At 47.8% G+C, this 19,027-nt stretch overlaps 1 protein-coding gene across 4 annotated transcripts in view; it reads right to left on the reverse strand.

Annotated features, from left to right (window-relative positions):
• The window catches only part of BLM (BLM RecQ like helicase), a 130,875-nt gene extending 113,190 nt beyond the window's left edge, over positions 1-17,685 (reverse strand). For 2 of the 4 annotated variants that reach the window (XM_029574858.1, XM_029574860.1), the window contains exons 1-7: positions 14,364-14,458; positions 13,977-14,223; positions 13,613-13,711; positions 6,959-7,019; positions 6,380-6,866; positions 1,546-1,741; positions 1,117-1,229 (exon numbers count right to left, since the gene is read on the reverse strand). In XM_029574858.1, coding sequence (XP_029430718.1) covers positions 1,117-1,229; positions 1,546-1,741; positions 6,380-6,866; positions 6,959-7,019; positions 13,613-13,711; positions 13,977-14,035 — 1,015 coding nt within the window. In that variant the 5' untranslated portion in view covers positions 14,036-14,223; positions 14,364-14,458. Of the gene's footprint in view, positions 1-1,116; positions 1,230-1,545; positions 1,742-6,379; positions 6,867-6,958; positions 7,020-13,612; positions 13,712-13,976; positions 14,224-14,363; positions 14,459-16,759 lie in introns of those variants that run through there. The other 2 variants (XM_029574859.1, XM_029574861.1) reach the window with 2 other exon arrangements.
• Between the last annotated feature and the right edge of the window lie 1,342 nt (positions 17,686-19,027).

The following is a 19,027-nucleotide window of genomic DNA, read 5'->3' on the forward strand; positions in this document are numbered from 1 at the left end:
ATTTGTTCAACGCCCTGAGATCATGAATGGGGCGCATGCTCCCAGTTCTCTTGGGTATCGGGAAATACCTCAAATAGAACCTTCGACCGTGCTGGAGAAGGGGGTTGGGTTCTACTGCTCCCGTCTGTAGGAGGGTGGAGAGCTCTGGGAGAAGTTATGTCCTGCTGGGCGGATGAATCCCATGCTGGATATGGGGGCGAGTCCTCCGGGATTTCTCTGAAGTTTAGTCGATACCCCTGAGGACCCATCGGTCCAAGGTGATGATTGACCAACGATGGGCAAAGCAGAGAAGTCTGCCCCCCACTGGGAGATCGGGTGGCAGGGGTACGACGTGCTGACTCATGCTTCCTCGCCTCCAGTCAAACCCCTGTTGCCGGAGCTTGTTAGGGGGCCGGCTGTTGGCGGGTACGGCCCCTGCAAGCAGTGCAGGGATGCAAAACCAAGAGGCAGGGGGATATTTCCGCTGCCTATAGAAAGACCTCCTAGAACTGGGTCGATGAGGTTTCCGTGCAGAGGAAAGCTGGGCCGAAGCACTGGCAGATATCTGTTGAAGGGTTTCATGGTGATCCTTCAACTGGGCTACCGCATCCCTGTCCTTGTCCCAAAAAGGATTCCCTCCTGTACAGGGGATCCAACACCATTAGTTATCAAATCTCCCTTACTTAGGAGTGAGTCAGTAAGTAGCCACTGACACCCCCCTCCCATCCAACCCCTAACCCCCCCCCCCGCCTCCACTACACTACCAAGAATACCTTAAGGACAAAAAAACCCCTGGGAACAATTTGTCCAAGATTTCTAGGCTGCAGGATTCAATACCTCTACCATCTGCTGGAGAGAAATATTGAAGCGTTCCTGGCTTTTCAGTGCCCTGTAAGGGATGAGGTAAGCGAATCAGATTCTTCTCTTTCTGCTTGTGCTGGCAGGGGGCTAATCCATGTGTTCTGGATTGCTCTGTTGGGACAACAAGGAAGGTGCACTTTTCCTATGAACAGCAAAGAGAATTCTTTACATAATGCAATGATTTTACTATTGCCTTTCTCTCATCAGATAGGATTGAATTAATTCCTGCTCTCTAACACTTGAGCTGACTGTGACTCCACCAGAACAGATCCCTACCTTCCGCGTCCGTCCTTCTCTGGCCTGGAGCCTCCTCAGCAAGTGACTGCGCAGGCTTGGACGGAAAGATTTGTGACGCATTAAGTTTTTCACAGGCAGGTTCCTTTGATGCACTAAAATTAAGAGGAGAAGTTTAAAACGTTTCTTCATCTTGGCGAAATTCAGCCTTTTAAAACAGCACATTTAATCAGAATCTGCATGTTGCGTTATTTGGCTAATTGTAATGTCTCTGATTATAATCACAGAGACGGTTAGGTAGCAAGATGGCAGAGCCCAGTTATTCCACTAAGGATTGTATAAATAGCCAGAATGGCTTCCCCCCTCTCCACATTCAGAAGGGGTACTTCCCCCCACCCCTAGCCAAACAACTAAAAGGCTCCACCTCCCCCCACCCCAATACTGCTCTGCCCCCAGCCAGAAGGATCTTACCTGCAGGTTGTTATGGAGGGGGATGAGGTGAGCGCGACTTCCTCGGGGGAAGGAGGGATATAATCCCGTTCATAAACTTCATCTTCCAGCTGAAATGCTGCAGATTTTCTATCCCTTCCTATGTCCACATCGATCCACACCTGGCTGTCTTCTGCCGTCTCTTCTGGGTCAATCCTCCTGTCAGGCTCTCCTGGAACTGCATAGGTTTGCCATGTTAATGTATAGAAGGCTTAGCAGTGATGGATTTAGCCTGCATTGTGCACCATTTACATTGTCTCGCCAGGTTTAAACTCTCACAAATACCAGCCAGCCAAATTCAGTAGCGTGCAGAGGTTTACCTGCACTTTATTTTATTTCTTTCTTCATTTTTATAGATCACTCAGAAAAATTCCTGGTCGGTGCAGTGTACATCCAACAACAATTATAGTACAATCAAAATAAATTAAAAATAAAACATCCACCAGATATTACAATATTAAATAATGCAGATAAAATAAAAACATAAAAATCAGAGAAACACCAGTCAAAAACTGCCCCTACTGAGTCATATTGGGTGGTAGACCACATTGCAAACAACCAACATGGCGCCTTGAAATATTTTTCTCCCGCGTCCCCCGACCTCATTCACTGAGACACCGCTCATGGCCCGCCGAGTGTTTGCTTTACTCGGCCGTGAGCAGGACTGGCACCGCTTGCATCCAGCCGATTCTGTGCTTCTCTGGGCCGTGAGCAGGACGGGCACTGCTTGCAGCCAGCCGATTCTGTGCTTCTCTGGGCCGTGAGCAGGACGGGCGCTGCTTGCATCCAGCCGATTCTGTGCTTCTCTGGGCCGTGAGCAGGACTGGCGCTGCTTGCAGCCAGCCGATTCTGTGCTTCTGAGCAGGACTGGCACTGCTTGCAGCCAGCCGATTCTGTGCTTCTGAGCAGGACTGGCACCGCTTGCATCCAGCCGATTCTGTGCTTCTCTGGGCCGTGAGCAGGACTGGCGCCGCTTGCATCCAGCCGATTCTGTGCTTCTCTGGGCCGTGAGCAGGACTGGCGCCGCTTGCATCCAGCCGATTCTGTGCTTCTCTGGGCCGTGAGCAGGACTGGCGCCGCTTGCATCCAGCCGATTCTGTGCTTCTCTGGGCCGTGAGCAGGACTGGCGCCGCTTGCATCCAGCCGATTCTGTGCTTCTCTGGGCCGTGAGCAGGACTGGCGCCGCTTGCAGGCAGCCGATTCTGTGCTTCTCTGGGCCGTGAGCAGGACTGGCGCCGCTTGCATCCAGCCGATTCTGTGCTTCTCTGGGCCGTGAGCAGGACTGGCGCCGCTTGCATCCAGCCGATTCTGTGCTTCTCTGGGCCGTGAGCAGGACTGGCACCGCTTGCATCCAGCCGATTCTGTGCTTCTCTGGGCCGTGAGCAGGACTGGCGCCGCTTGCATCCAGCCGATTCTGTGCTTCTCTGGGCCGTGAGGAGGACTGGCGCCGCTTGCATCCAGCCGATTCTGTGCTTCTCTGGGCCGTGAGGAGGACTGGCGCCGCTTGCAGGCAGCCGATTCTGTGCTTCTCTGGGCCGTGAGCAGGACTGGCGCCGCTTGCATCCAGCCGATTCTGTGCTTCTCTGGGCCGTGAGCAGGACTGGCGCCGCTTGCATCCAGCCGATTCTGTGCTTCTCTGGGCCGTGAGGAGGACTGGCGCCGCTTGCATCCAGCCGATTCTGTGCTTCTCTGGGCCGTGAGGAGGACTGGCGCCGCTTGCAGGCAGCCGATTCTGTGCTTCTCTGGGCCGTGAGCAGGACTGGCGCCGCTTGCATCCAGCCGATTCTGTGCTTCTCTGGGCCGTGAGGAGGACTGGCGCCGCTTGCATCCAGCCGATTCTGTGCTTCTCTGGGCCGTGAGGAGGACTGGCGCCGCTTGCAGGCAGCCGATTCTGTGCTTCTCTGGGCCGTGAGGAGGACTGGCGCCGCTTGCAGGCAGCCGATTCTGTGCTTCTCTGGGCCGTGAGCAGGACTGGCGCCGCTTGCATCCAGCCGATTCTGTGCTTCTCTGGGCCGTGAGCAGGACTGGCGCCGCTTACATCCAGCCGATTCTGTGCTTCTCTGGGCCGTGAGCAGGACTGGCGCCGCTTGCAGCCAGCCGATTCTGTGCTTCTCTGGGCCGTGAGCAGGACTGGCGCCGCTTGCAGCCAGCCGATTCTGTGCTTCTCTGGGCCGTGAGCAGGACTGGCGCCGCTTGCATCCAGCCGATTCTGTGCTTCTCTGGGCCGTGAGGAGGACTGGCGCCGCTTGCATCCAGCCGATTCTGTGCTTCTCTGGGCCGTGAGCAGGACTGGCGCCGCTTGCATCCAGCCGATTCTGTGCTTCTCTGGGCCGTGAGCAGGACTGGCGCCGCTTGCATCCAGCCGATTCTGTGCTTCTCTTGGCCGTGAGCAGGACGGGCACTGCTTGCATCCAGCCGATTCTGTGCTTCTCTTGGCCGTGAGCAGGACGGGCACTGCTTGCAGCCAGCCGATTCTGTGCTTTTCTGGGCCGTGAGCAGGACTGGCGCTGCTTGCAGCCAGCCGATTCTGTGCTTCTCTGGGCCGTGAGCAGGACTGGCGCTGCTTGCAGCCAGCCGATTCTGTGCTTCTCTGGGCCGTGAGCAGGATGGGCGCCGCTCGTGACCCGCCAAGTCTTACTCCTCTCAGCCGCGAGTAAAATAGGCTCCACTCGCAGCCCCACATGGGGTCACACTGGCTCAAAATCTGAGATGCCCTGCCATACAGTATACAATATTGAGAATTTTGGGCACCAGGAGTAACATTATTGGTTTATCAATTCTGGGAATGAAATCTGCACATGACAAGTTGAAGCCCCACTTATTGATGTTGGCGCACTTCAGAAAAGCAGTGACGTAAATAATTGCTCCTGCCAACCCTAAAACATTCACTTACCAAGGTGCGAAACATTTACAATTAAAAACCTGGCACATGAGAGAAAAGATAAGTTGCTTACAGTTAAACCTGTCTGGGATTCCTTCCTGTGATATATATGGACAAAAAACAAAACCTGAAGTAAGGTTGTGGTTGGTGCAGTTAGTGTAGCTGTGTTTAAAAAAGGATTGGATAAGTTCTTGGAGGAGAAGTCCATTACCTGCTATTAAGTTCACTTAGGGAATAGCCACTGCCATTGGCAATGGTAACATGGAATAGACTTAGTTTTTGGGTACTTGGCAGGTTCTTATGGCCTGGATTGGCCACTGTTGGAAACAGGATGCTGGGCTTGATGGACCCTTGGTCTGACCCAGTATGGCAGGTTCTTATGTTCTTATCTTCCTGAAAACTCCTTGAATATACTTCTGCTTTAAATTTCTTCTGTTCTCAGGCATTCCTTCTTGGATGGCTTTGCAGTTTTATTATATATGATAAAAGGGAGAAGGCTGTGGGAGGATCAGGAGGCACCAGTGGGAACCCTCCCTGCTATTTTCAAACTCCCAAAAGCTTCATTTCGAAGTCAGGGTGCTCAGTCAGCAAAGTGTACCCAGCTCTGAAACAGGCAAGTACAGATGCCTGCAGCCACCTATTAACAGGCTCTAAACTTTGTATCAGCTACAGAAATACATTTCCATTCCACAAAGGAGTAAATACAGAGCTCCAGGAAAGTCTGTTCAGCCCTTGGACCTTCTAATTATTTCCCAAAACAAGACTATCCTGGGCATAAAGCCCGGGTCATTTCCAAGAATTCTTCTGCAGTAGCCCCAAAACGTTGTGGAGTGCGGGAGGCAGGGAATTCCAGGCATTGTGGCTGGATTTAGGACTCTTACCTCACTGACTGAGCTGGGTGGAGAGGAATCCTCTCCCCGTAGTTGCAAATGAAAGCTCATAGGACCCTGTTTATCGAGCAATTTTCCCCATAGGCACAAAATGAGAAAGTCTGCAGTAAATAAGCCCCATAGGGCCAGATTCCAGTCCTGGCTCCAAGCCAGAAGCCAAAAAGGAGGAGGAGTTTGAAGCTGTCTGGCCCCAAAATGCAAAACAAAACAACAACATACAGTAATATCAACCATGACTCAAAATCTTATGCAAAAATAGCAATCCATGTGAAGGAAGAAGCAATCACAACCCTTACCCCAAATATCACTGTATTCCAGTTTACCTAAATGTGTATCCACAACTCCAAACAAGTGGTTCAACTGGTCAATCTTAATCTAATATAATTCTTTAGCCAAGTATATATGTGGGCCCCTTACTCTAACACAGACTCTCTTGTGTAACTTCCGGTTTCGGGGTTTAAACTGAATCACTCTGTGCGGTATGCTATGTTAAGAACGGACGCGGCCCAGAAGAGCTTGCGTAAGATTAAGAAGAACACAAGAGCCAAGAATACAAGAAGTTTTACAGGTTACAACGTTGAATAATGGATGGTGTTCTCGAATGACGAATGAAGATACTGAAGGAAGGAAATCCCCTGAGGCAGGACTCTGTCTGAAATGCGATCGCGTCGGGATGCTAACCAAGATTGGATGAGTTTTATTTTCCTCTCGTGTCTCATAACATTGCGCCTGAGGCGGGAATCAATAAGTAAATGCTCTATTGAGACTTTAGAGATATAGACAATATTTTAATATATGAAGAAAAACTAAACAAAAAAAGGAGTTGTAATAAAAGTAAGGTGACCCTATACCACAAGAGAGTCTGTGTTAGAGTAAGGGGCCCACATATATGCTTGGCTAAAGAATTATATTAGATTAAGATTGACCAGTTGAGCCACTTGTTTGGAGTTAAGGAAGAAGCAATGCCATCTCAGAATAACTCTTATGTTGGTATCTCAGTCTGCAGAGAACGCTGTACATTAAAACCCGATTAGGAAATGCTCACCTTTATAGTTCTTTGTGTCGCCCTTTCTTTGGGTGCCTTCGGTCTCAGTGGCAGCCTTCAGAGAAGACGCTTCTGTATCCCGAGGCTGCGCCTCTCTGCACGGGTCTGAGCCATCAAGAGAGCCTACAAGTCCATTGCGAGGGAAAGTGGAGCCACGTTTCCAAGCGCAGGGCTTTGCTAGTCTCTGCTGGACCAGCTTTTGCCCAGAGCCTTTGAGTATCCAGGTTCTGGCCGCACCTTTCTCGGGGAGCTGACAGCTTTTCACTGGCACTGATGTCCTGCAGGTCTTCTTCTCCTTCCAAGATGTATCAAAGTCATCGATATCATCCCAGCCGTCGAGGCTGATGACAGAGCTGAAGGAGGAATTCAAGCAGGTTTCCGTAGAGGGAGAATCTGCCAGCTCCTGCTGCCCGGGAGGAGGAGAGCACACGCGTTGGGACTCTAACGCTGTCCGGCTGGGACCTGCAGCTTCCCCTCTGTCTGCTCCCTGAGTTTGGTTAGAGATGGAAGAGATTTAGTCAGGACGAATTTCTGGCAAACATTTCCATTCTGCAACTTTAGCAATGAGAGGCGTTTTACCTTGAAAGATTCGTTAGTCGCAGTGCTGCCAGATGGACTCCTCTTTTTAAATGTGAAACTCCTTAAAAGAAATACATAAATAAATAAATAAAATTGAAAATAATAAAACCTTTCGACAAACGAAATACTTTACAATTTAATTTTTAATCCTTTTTTTTTTTTTAACTATTGCAATTTTTACATCTGCATGCCCTTCCCAGCTGCTTCAGTGATTGACTTTGGAAGTCACCACAACCCACCCTACATTCCTCAAGCACTGGCCAGATGCTGGGGAAGTTACAGTGCGTTTGTATTCGTCTCCCAGCTATCTCAGCTCCCTCAGGCTCCCATCACCTGGCTCTACTACATCTTCTCTTCCTGATACTAATCCTCCCAGTCTTATTCTCTACTGCAGACCATTGCTAACACCAAGTCTACATTCTTCATCTCAGCAGCCATTTTGTCTTTTTCCCTGTCCATTGCTCTTGAACTTCAGTTTTCTTCCTCTCATACAGGCATCTGCACTCTCCGGGACAGTATCTTACCATCACACTTCCTCCTCTTCTCCATATTCTGCTCCCCAATCCTGGCTCTCAAAGGCATCTACCACTCGATCAATTTTATTTCCATCCCACTCCTCCCTCACCCTGCTAATGCTCCCTGTGGAATGCTTACTCTATTTCCAATTAGCTTTCTTTACATTCATGATCTCTATCCTTTCTTCTTCATTTTCTCATCTTGACTGAGACTTGGCTTCTCCCTCTCCCCGAGGAATCTGCTTCCTTTGCTGCTCTCTGTCATGGAGGTAGAGATCTCCCATACACTTCGCACAGTAGGCCACAGTGGTGCTACTGGACAATAGTTCTCTCCTCTCCAGTAGAGTTCAACCATTTCTTCCACCTCAATCACCCTCCTTTTCTTCCTTTGAAGACCATTCTGTTCCCCTGTTCACCCCACTACCTCTCCAAGTAACTGTCCCCTGATAAATCCCCCTCCTCCTCTCTCACCAATTTTAACACCTGGCTTTCCTTCTTCCTTAAATGATCTTCCCTTTCCCTCATTCTTAAAAACAAAGATTGCCATGCTGGGTCCATTAAGCCCAACACCCTGTCTCCGACAGTGGCCAGTCGGGTTTACAAGTACCTGGCAGATTCCAAAAAGTAGGTCTATTTCTTGTTACTCACTCTCAGGGAGAGCAATGGCTTTCTGTAATCTACCTGGCTAATAATATTTTATGGACTTTTCCTCCAGGAACTTATCCAAACCTCTTTTAACCCCTAGACACCTTGACCATGTCTTTTGGCAACAGATTCTACAGCTTTATTGTGCATCAATTGAAAATGTACTTTCTATGATTTATTTTAAATCTGCTGGTTGTTAGTGCAGAGAACTACTTTGTCATGGAAGAATTGAAAGTTTTGCAAATAGTGTACAAGAGCTTGAAGTTCATTAATCCTTCATGCCAAAGTTATGGCTACTAAGAACGTGCTGTTCTTAGTAGCCATAACTTTGGCATAACATGAGGAACTTAAGTGGAGCCAACATGAGGAACTTAAGTGAAGCCAAATCTAATAGCTTGAACAGGGTCCTCATGAATTGCTGCAGAACCACATTAGGATTTCACAGGGTCACTAGTCGTTTAAATCGGTGATTTAATTTTTAAGAGTCCCTTCATGAAGCAAGACACGAGAGGGTAGGTTCCTAAAGAATTATCCACCCAATCATGATACGCTGCTATGACACTGAGGTAGGCTTGAACTGATGAAGTGGCCAAACCAGAAGTGGAGAGACAACTTAGGTAAGTGAGGAGAAACAGAGGCCCACATGTGTGCGGATTGAAAGTGAGTCATGTGCACCAAATGGTATAACGCTACCACTTGAATGCATAGTTCCGCCTAGTCATTTCCTGGCCGAGAGGAGGATGTTTTCTACTGCTGCAGGAAGGGCAAGATCTACGATTACTTCATACTCAATATACACGCCATCAAGTGAAGGGATGCTTCATCTGGATGAAGACCCCCCCTTCATTTTAGAAGGCTCCATCCCAATGGAATTGGGGATGCAACGAGTGCTGTACCAGATATGCATACCTTATTTGCCTCAGCCAAGCTAGAGCAATGATCATCATCTGTGCTCAGTCTTGAACAAGTTTCTTGCAATAAGTGGAAACACATACATGAGTCTGATGCCCAATCGAAAACAAATACATCTTGAGAGTCTCAGGAGACTCGGTAAGACTGAACAGAATCAATCTAATTTCTGATTGGCTTCCTACACGAAGAGACATCTCTTTGCACAACCCCGTAATCTGAAGTCTATCGATCGTGGACTGTTTGAGAGACCATTCACGTAACCTGAATATTCTGCTGAGGCTAGATCAGGTAAATAAGTTGCTTGCAGGGTCACTTGCCCATTGTCAGATCTGGAGACTCTCCTGACATAGTGACCAGGAACCTGTGCCTCCTTGTTTATTTACATAAGAGAGCCAATTGGCTGTCCATATGTATCAGAATACTCTTCCCTTTGAGGAGATAGGGCATTCTTGATTGCTCTCAATTCAAGCAAATTGATTTGGAGTTTTTGTTTGTAGGAGACCAGGTTCCCTGGATTTGTTGAGAGATGTGTCCCCCACACCAACGTTTTGTGGAGGTGTCTGTCACAAGAACATAAAATATGCCATAATGTGTCAGACCAAGGGTCCATCAAGCCCAGTATCCTGTTTCCAACAGTAGCCAATCCAAGTCACTAATACTTGGCAAGTACCCAAACTTTAGATAGATCACAAGCTACTATTGCTTATTAATTACCGTCATTGCAGTTTATAGATTTATCCTCTAGGAACTTATCCAAACCTTTTTTAAACCCAGTTACACTAACCACTGTAACCACATCCTCTGGCAATGAATTCCAGAGCTTAACTGTGCGCTGAGTGAAAAAGAATTTTCTTCGATTTGTTTTAAATGAGCTACATGCTAACTTCATGGAGTGCCCCCCTGGTCCTTCTATTATCTAAGAGAGTAAATAACTGATTTACATTAACTTGTTCAAGTCCTTTCATGATTCTGTAGACATCTATCATATCCCCCCTCAGTCTCTTCTCCATTCTGAACAGCCCTAACCTCTTTAGCCTTTCCTCACCAGGCAGCCATTCCATGCCCCTTATCATTTTGGTCGCCCTTCTCTGTACCTTCTCCATCCCAACTATATCTTTTTTGAGATGCGGCGACCAGAATTGTACACAGTATTCAAGGTGCAGTCTCACCATGGAGTGATACAGAGGCATTATGACATTCACTGTTTTGTCATTCCATTCCTAATAATTCTTGCTTGCTCTTTTGACCACCACAGCATAAAACTCATCAAGCATTGTATTATATTAGCATGTAACAATACCAGTTCACAGCTCGAGCCAGAAGTTGCCTCCTTATCGAAAGGAAAGGGTCACGGCAAGAAAGAGCCTAGATCTCCGAGATTCGCCTGGTTGAGCAAATTGCCACTAAAAAGACTGTCTTCAAAGTAAGGTCCATCAGAGAAGCATGACCCAACGGTTCAAAGGGGGCCTTCACAGAGAACCCGCAAAACCAAATTGAGATTCTATTCCGGACACACTTTCCATATCGGAAGACGCAAATGCTTTACTCCTTTCAGTAAACGTATGACATCAGGATGAAAGGCCAAAGGCTTGCCCTGAACCTTACCCCTGAGACAACCCTGGGCCAAAACCTGGACCCAAAGCAAGCTTTAAGCCAAACCCTTGGACAAGCCCTGCTGCAAGAAGGATAAACTATGTGGGACGGAAACTAGCAGTAGATCAAAATGTCGCTGACCACACCAGGTCTCAAAAACCTTCCACACTCTAGAATAAGTCTTGGAAGTAGCAGGCTGGAGAAGGGTAGCAATCACCGGATCCAAATATCCCTTCATGGGTAATCGCCGCCTCTCAAAAGCCGGGCTGCAAGACAAAACTGATCCGCCCGATCCGAAAATATGGGTACTTGGCAAAGCAACCCCTGCAAATGAGCCAGCCACAGAGGTCCATCCACTGCCACATGAACAAGATCTGTGAACCACAGATGAAGCGGCCACTCCGGTGCCACCAGTTCTACCGATACGGGATGGGCTTCTATGCGCCTGAGCACACACACTATGAGAGGCCACGGAGGAAAGGCATAGAGAAGGACCCCTGGCCATGGGCACACTAGAGCCCCACTGACCCAATCTCTCACCTGCAAATGAAAAACCTTTCCATCTTGGCATTGGACCACATCGCCATGAGGTCCAGCTGAGGAGTCCCCCATCGGGCACAAATGTGATTCCAGGCTTCCAGGGACAGTTCCCCCCCCCCCCCCCGATCCAACTGTTGTCGACTTAGAAAGTCCGCTTGCACGTTGTTTACTCCTGCACCGTGGGAAGCACTGATCCCCTCGAGATGATGCTCCGCCCACACAAACAACAGCTGGGCCTCCCAAGCTACAGCAGGACTCTTGGTTCCTCCTTGGTGGTTGATGTACGCTATGTTGTCGCATTGTCCAAAACACTCGCATCATTCAACCTTGGACCAGTGACAGGAATACTTTGGGAGCTCTGCGCACCGCCCTCGTCTCCAGACGACTGATGGATCAGGACTGTTCTGCCAGCAACCAAAGTCCCTGAGCCGACCGGTCTAGACACACTGCTCCCCAGCCCTTGAGACTGGCATCCACAGTCACCAACACCCAATCTGGGACTTCGAGGGCCATCCCTTTTTACAAATTGCTCCTCGACAGCCACCACGCTAGGCTGGTCTTGGCACCCCTCAGAAGAGGCAAAGGAAGAAAATACTGTTTCGACAACGGATTCCAGCAGGATAATGCTGCCTTCTGCAACGGGCATATGTGAGCAAATGCCCACAGAACCAGCTCCAACGTAGAGGCCATGGAGCCCAGCACTTGCAAGTAATCCCAGACCTTCAGTACAGGGAGATGGAGCTGGCAATCTATTTGACCCTGTAGCTTGGCCACCCTGTCGGCTGTCAGGTACACCCTGCCATTCAGGGTATCAAATCAAGCTCCCAGGAACTCCAGGGATTGAGATGGCACCAGGTGACTCTTCGCCAAATTGACCACCCATCCCAGCGAGCACAGAAGAGACATTACTCAGTGTACCGAATGCAAGCATCCCTCCTTCATCTTCACCCAGATGAGCCAATCATCCATGGCGCCTCGAACCTTTGTTAGCCACCGTCACATGCATGCAATAGAATCACGGGAAGCCTCACTCTGCCAATATCACTGATCACTAGTAAGAAAGTCCCCTACCAGGAGCTGCTCCATCCGTCATGGCTGAAAACCTCATGCCCAAGTCTATCCCAGGCACTCCCCACTGCAGACATGCATGTACCCATGACTCATCCCGACTCTCAAAGGCACACTCCATGTTTAACATCCCTCACACACCGAAACCTAGCCTTCAACCTGCCACTGTCCTCAGCAACTGAGCAGGAACAGCTGCACAAGCAATGGCACTCCATTTTTTTTTTTAAACTTTATCGCACAAAAGCAACTCAAAGCCAAAGTCAGAGCAGGAGCGGTAAAGAGGGAGTGGGAGGTAGAAGAAGGGGAAAACAAATGTAGAACATACATTGTTCCTACCTGCTCCACTGAGGGAGGGTAGAGAGATATATCACCTCAGGAGCCAGCTCTTTCAGCAAATTGTTACATACAAGCAGGCTAAAAACAGCCAAGGGCTACGCTCAACTGAGGGAGGGAGAATTCATCTGTCACCTCAGGAGCTGCCCACCAGAATTGTCTGTTCATTCAGCCTAGCCAGGTCCTAGCTTCCAACATGGGAAGCTCGTCCACAATCTGCTGGAAACTGAGAATACTGCCAGGCTGATGTCAATGCAGTGCTATAGGAGTGTGACAGTGGATCTGTCTCCATTTGCTGGTTGGCATGTATAATCCACTTGTGTGGACTGGCCTGCCTGAATGCAGAGGAAGCATACAGTTTGTGGGAAATAAACATAGTAGATGATGACAATTTTAAAGCCAGTTGGCCCATTCAGCTTGCAAGGTAAATCCTATTTACAAGGATTATCTCCCAGCTGTATAAGTTTCAATACCTGCTCCATCTCTTCCCTTTCGGTTCCACTGGGATAGCCTAGCAGCTGTGCTGTGGAAAGGGTCCAATTCTATTCCCAAGCTCAGCTCCCACTGCCTGGATTGGCCAGAGCTAGAGATACTGCACAGGAAGGTTGAAATTCTCAGGCATTGCTTATTTATTTATTTAAAATATTTATAGCCCGCACATCCAAAATTCTATGCGGTTTAACAAATGCATTCATAACAAACTCTTAATGGCGACACCTGTTGGAGAGACTCCAGGCACACAGGTAGCAGACTCCAGGGTAAAGCAATGGCACGACAAAATGGCACCACCACCCTCGTATCCTCTTTTGGATTCACATATTCACAGACTGACTCAAAAGGGCCGCAGACTGTGGCTATAAATCAGTGCTTCACTGTGATGGTTGGACTGAGCTGGGTGCCTACAAACAGAGAAGTCTGGATAGTTGGAAATGAAGGCTCATGGCACTGTAGCCCAATAGAGGGCAGTTCTGACTGACCTGGAAACAGAGGACATTGATGAACCAAAAGAAATAAACAAACAACCAGGAAAAACATCTGTGCAACTCACGCAGCTCTGGGTTTCTGGAGTGCCAATTTATGGAGACTTCCTTTTGTGGAATGAAACTCCAGCTGTCTCTGAAGATTGTTCTGGGGAATATGTGACATGCTGTGAAAAGAAAGAGATGACAGCACAACGTGAAAACATGCACAGCCCACTCTTACCCCACTGTCCTGAACAGAGCTTAATCCACACAAACAAACTGAAAAGACCTGTGCCAAAGAATGCACAATGCCCCCATCTAAAGCTGGGACCAGGGAAGGCAGCTTCGCTTTCTCTTTCTGCAGTATCAGATTCAGAAAACTTTCTTGACCTAATAATTTCTACATGCAATACCAAAATAATGAATAAAGTAATACAAGGAAATAATTACAAAGTACAGAAGAAAAATGAGAGATTTCCCAGGATCTGGCCTGGTGACACTATACACATATTAAGATCACGAGAAGTGCCAATCACAAGGACGATGCGCAGGTTTTGGTGCTGGTCTGCACGATGCCTGGTCGGGTCAGGATTCTAGCCTGGTGACAGGACACAACATACTTTGCAGTTGTAGCTCCTGTTTCACCCAGGATTACACACCCAGCCTTCAGCTTTTTGCAGCATCTCAGGGGTGGATTCTGTGAGAAGAGTTAGAAAATTCTGCAGCAAAGTTTCTGAAATTATGTGGCATGCATTTACTATCTGCTCTTCAGCTTTTGTAATTAATTACTGTGCCTATGCATAAAAGGTGGGCATATTCTTAATCAAATATTTTTACCTGTATGGTATCAGTTGCAGTGACTGCTGACTCATCAGTCCAACCCGTTCCCTAGTCGGACCATTATTTTATTAAGATGGTTTAGAAGTTACTCCCTTAGCAGAAAGAAGAGGATTGTTTAGATATTAAATATGTACGTGCTGCAATGGATATAGATCGTTTCAAAGTCGAGTAGGATGAACAAAAATTTAATTCAGCTACATCACTAGTCTCAACTCTAGCTAGAATTACTGATTCAATAGTTCCTTTGAAACAAAAAATGTTAACTTATAAGCATGGGAACAACAAGTGAGGTGATCAAATCTGCCGATGACACAAAAATATTCAAAGTTGTTAAATCGCAAGAGGACTGTTTATTAAAATTTCTTAATTGCTTTATGCAAACACTAAGCGATTTACAAAATGACATACATGATTAAAATTAATAAAAAACAAAATCAAACAACAATCAGAAATACAAATACAAAATCATGACAGACATAAATCAAAATAACTGCATGCTAATCAGGGAAAACTCTGGAATGGTTAGGTACATAGTTTTTCAGAACGCCACAGGTTTCATGACACAGGAATAGAACCCTAAAATCCAGGAGGTACTACCGGGTATATACAGGTACTTATCAATCGAATGCTTGCCTCAGCATGAAAACTGTTTTAAATTTTTTAGGCATTCCTCAAGACTCAAAGATGTGGGAATGGAATTCCATGAAATGGGTGTGGCTACAGAGAAAGCACACTCTCTTGCAGTTGCTAATCTAGCTGTTTTTAGTGAGGGCACCTCCACAAGGCTCCTCTCCTGAGATCTAAGGGTCCTAATCGTTGATAGATGCGTAAGAAGGAGTTAACCCAATGGAGTAGTTTATGAATCGTAAGGAGTATCTTAGAATGGACTCTAAAATGAACTGGAAGCCACTGAAGATTAGAGTAGGGGTGATGTGGTCAGTGCATTTAGCACCAGCGATTAAACATGCTGTGGAACTGAGGAGAAGTTGAAGAGGTTTTGTTTCAAATTTGTTTATAAAAGCTTTGCAAAAAAAATAAATTACAGAAAAGTATCAAAAAGGTATGCAAAACATTGGTGTGTTTTCCAATGCCTTCCCTGTACAAACTCCCCACTCCTTTCCCTTCCCCACATTCCCTGTGCACATCTTTACAGAATTAATCCCCGCTAGGGGGAACATTATAATCATGGAGAATTAGGCGTCTGGCCTGACCCAGTATGGCATATCTTATGTTCTTACACAGACATCCTCTGTCCACTCCTCTCCCTCACATACACATATCCTCTGGCCACTCCTCTCTCACACACACACATATCCTCTGGCCACTCCTCTCTCACACACATATCCTCTGTCCCCTCCTCTCCCTCACATACACATATCCTCTGGCCACTCCTCTCACACACACACATATCCTCTGGCCACTCCTCTCTCACACACACACATATCCTCTGGCCACTCCTCTCCCTCACATACACATATCCTCTGTCCCCTCCTCTCTCTCTCACACACATATCCTCTGTCCCCTCCTCTCTCTCACACATATCCTCTGGCTACTCCTCTCCCTCACATACACATATCTTCTGTCCACTCCTCTCTCTCACACATATCCTCTGTATTTTTATTTATTTATTTATTTATTATTTTTATATACCGACATTCATCTCAATTGAGATATCACACCAGTTTACATTCAGGTACTGTAGGTATTTCTCTATCCCCAGAGGGCTTACAATCTAAGTTTTTGTACCTGAGGCAATGTAGGGTAAAGTGACTTGCCCAAGGTCACAAGGAGTGATAGCGGGACTTGAACCTTGGTCTCCTGGTTCATAGTCCACTGTTCTAACCACTAGGCTATTCCTCCTTCCTACACACCTCTCCCTCACATATCCTCTGTCCACTCCTCTCTCACACACACACATATCCTCGCTCCCAAATGAACCCACTCTCCCTCTGCCCAGCCATATCTCTCACTCACACAACTATCCTCTGCCCAGTCCTCGCTCACATGCCCACTCCTCCAACTGACCTCCACTTCCCCTCCCCCACCAATGCTTGTCCCCCCCTCCCTCGCTGACAGGAGAAGCGCGGAAGGGAAGCACAAGTGATGGCCTGCTCCTTCTCTGGCAGCCAGGCTCTGATGCAGGATTTAATCCCGGTTCTCCTGCTGCAGGGCCTAATTAGTGGAGACTCCTGCTCCTTCTTATGTGGGCAGTCTTAGAGTTTCTCTCTCAAGTTTTGGGAAAATGTGCATCTCTGATCTTTGGCATTCTGCAGAGCAGGAAATGCATTTCTGCATCTATTTCTCCAGCGTTGCATTGCATATGGTTTGACTTCTCAAGGCTTCTATAATTCAATTTATCCCAGCGGCTTTCCCTCACTGCTCCCCGCCATTACCTCCTCCATCTCTTCCTCTCTTGATTTACCCGCCGCCGCCGCCGACTCACGTAGGCCTGACATCATCGCGCCAGTACGTGCCTCGCCTCTGGCCGTCACTAGGCCACACCCCCAATCCTAGCACCGCCCCCTCAACATGGAGAAGCAGCTTAGCACCGACCTTTTCATTCGCTGTCTCGCCCAGAATCTAGCACCGCCCTCTTCAATTACCACGCCCTCCACCTGTGCCCCGCCCCTTTCCGTCATCTTCAGAGCCGCGGAACCGACGATTTTGAAGCGTGGGAAAAGGCGGGCTTTTGGCCGGCGCGCGCGTGGCTGAAGGGGCGGGGCCAGAGAAGACGGGAGGGACGGGGCCTTAAAGGAACAGCCCGCCCCAATGTTGCCAATTTACCTGTTTTGTAGGTGGAATTGGCAACTTTGTGAACCAAATGGAGATTTTAACTGTGCATGAGACAGAGAGCAGATTTAGCTATTTTTTTAGACACATTTAGTGACAAATGTCACAGCTCTAAAATGTTCATCGGGCTACCTAATTACAGAGCATAGGAAGTGGAGAAGTGCCATTTTCTTTGGTTAGAGTGCCATTCCGACTGATTCTATTCTCGCTCCCCTCCCTCTTCAGAAAGCGAAGTTCCTCACCTGTGACAGCAGTTTTCCATGCATGCACAGCCAGTCAGGCAGTCAGAGATGGGATTAAATCATAGCTGAATTTTCCATAATCTTATTCACCCACACTCTTAAAGGTGAATGGCAATGAGCCGTGCATGTGGCAATTAGAAGATGTGCGCACAACTAGCACATGATCAGTGGCGTAGCGAGGGGTGGGCGGCCGGCCCGGGCGCCGGGTCTAAGGGGTCGCCAAAAAGCTATTTAAATAAAAAAAGAAATTAGTATTTTAAGCCCAGATGTAAGTGTTGTTGAATACTGGCAGATCGTCTTTTTTTTTTTGTTTTGTTTTGTTATGAGAGATTTATAGTAATGGTCAGGGGCAGATTGACCTATCGGGGGATCGGGCATCCCCCAGTGGGCCGGTCTACCTGGTCACGTGGTCTCGACCGCGTGGCTCTTCTTCAGCCCAGCCTCAACGCCTTCGCCAAGCCGGCGGCAGCCGAAGAAAAGAAGATGGGCGCCTCCCAGCCAGCCTCAAGCGGGGGCTGGCTGGGAGGCGCCCATCTTCTTTTCTTCGGCCCTCTCCGGCGGGGGCCGAAGACATTAAAATCGAGGCCGGCGGGGGCCGAAGAAGTGAACACCGGTCTGCTAACCGCCGCAGGAGACCAGCTGTTCAACCTTGGATCGGAAGGGTGCTTCTGTGTGTATGTGAGAAAGGAGCGGTGTGTGTGTATGAGAAAGGATGTTACCGTCAATTTTTACGCAAGATGCAAATCATTGATGGAGGGAGGGGGCGCCGAAGAAGTCTCTTGCCCCGGGCGCCAAATTGTCCAGCTACGCCATTGCACATGATTGCATACTTGCTATTTTATAAACCTCAGACACAGATATGCAAGTAATGGTGCACTAATACATTTGCTCATATAAAAGGGTGGGCCAGGACCTTCCTAACAGTTATGCATATAAGTTGCTATTTTATAACCTGCCAAAGTGAGACATGTACGTATGTTACTTACGTATATTTACACCTGCTAAGTATCTAGTGTAAGTGAGAATAAAATTCTTTATAGCCAAATAGTGATTCACTGAGGGTAAACTAGGGGGAGCTCAGGCTGAAGAACCAAGAGGGTCTTGATGACCTAGAGATAAGACTGGGCAAACTGGTAGACTAATGGGTAAAACTGGTAATTTCCTTCACACACGTTACACAATTTGACAACTTACACCTGTAAAACCCAAGTGCTAGGGAAAATATGTGCTTTAAATCTCCACATGTAAATGATTAAAAATTAAGAGCTGAAATACGCACGTATAAGAGATTTGTTCCACTAATCCCGTTACATTTTTACTTCTCCAGAAAAGTCTCAAAAACCACTACTTATCCAGCCAAGTAACATAGCCAGATAAGTGTTAAAATGCTACATATCCAGAAAAGTTGAAAATACGTCATATATCTAAAATAGGTGAGCAGATTTAAGCGTATTTTTTTATGTCGTGTGCAGGCTTGTCTTCCGTCTGCCACACTGCATGCTCACTTTCGCCTGTAGACATACGCCCCGTCATTTCCCCCATCCCCTGCAGCAGTTCCCTTGGGTCTGTACAAGCAACATTACTCATTCTTCTGGTTGCACTAGCAGAGGGGGAGATTGTTCCTTCCTG

Source organism: Rhinatrema bivittatum, chromosome 13 (genome assembly GCF_901001135.1).
Source record: "Rhinatrema bivittatum chromosome 13, aRhiBiv1.1, whole genome shotgun sequence".
Classification (NCBI taxonomy): Eukaryota; Metazoa; Chordata; class Amphibia; order Gymnophiona; family Rhinatrematidae; genus Rhinatrema; species Rhinatrema bivittatum.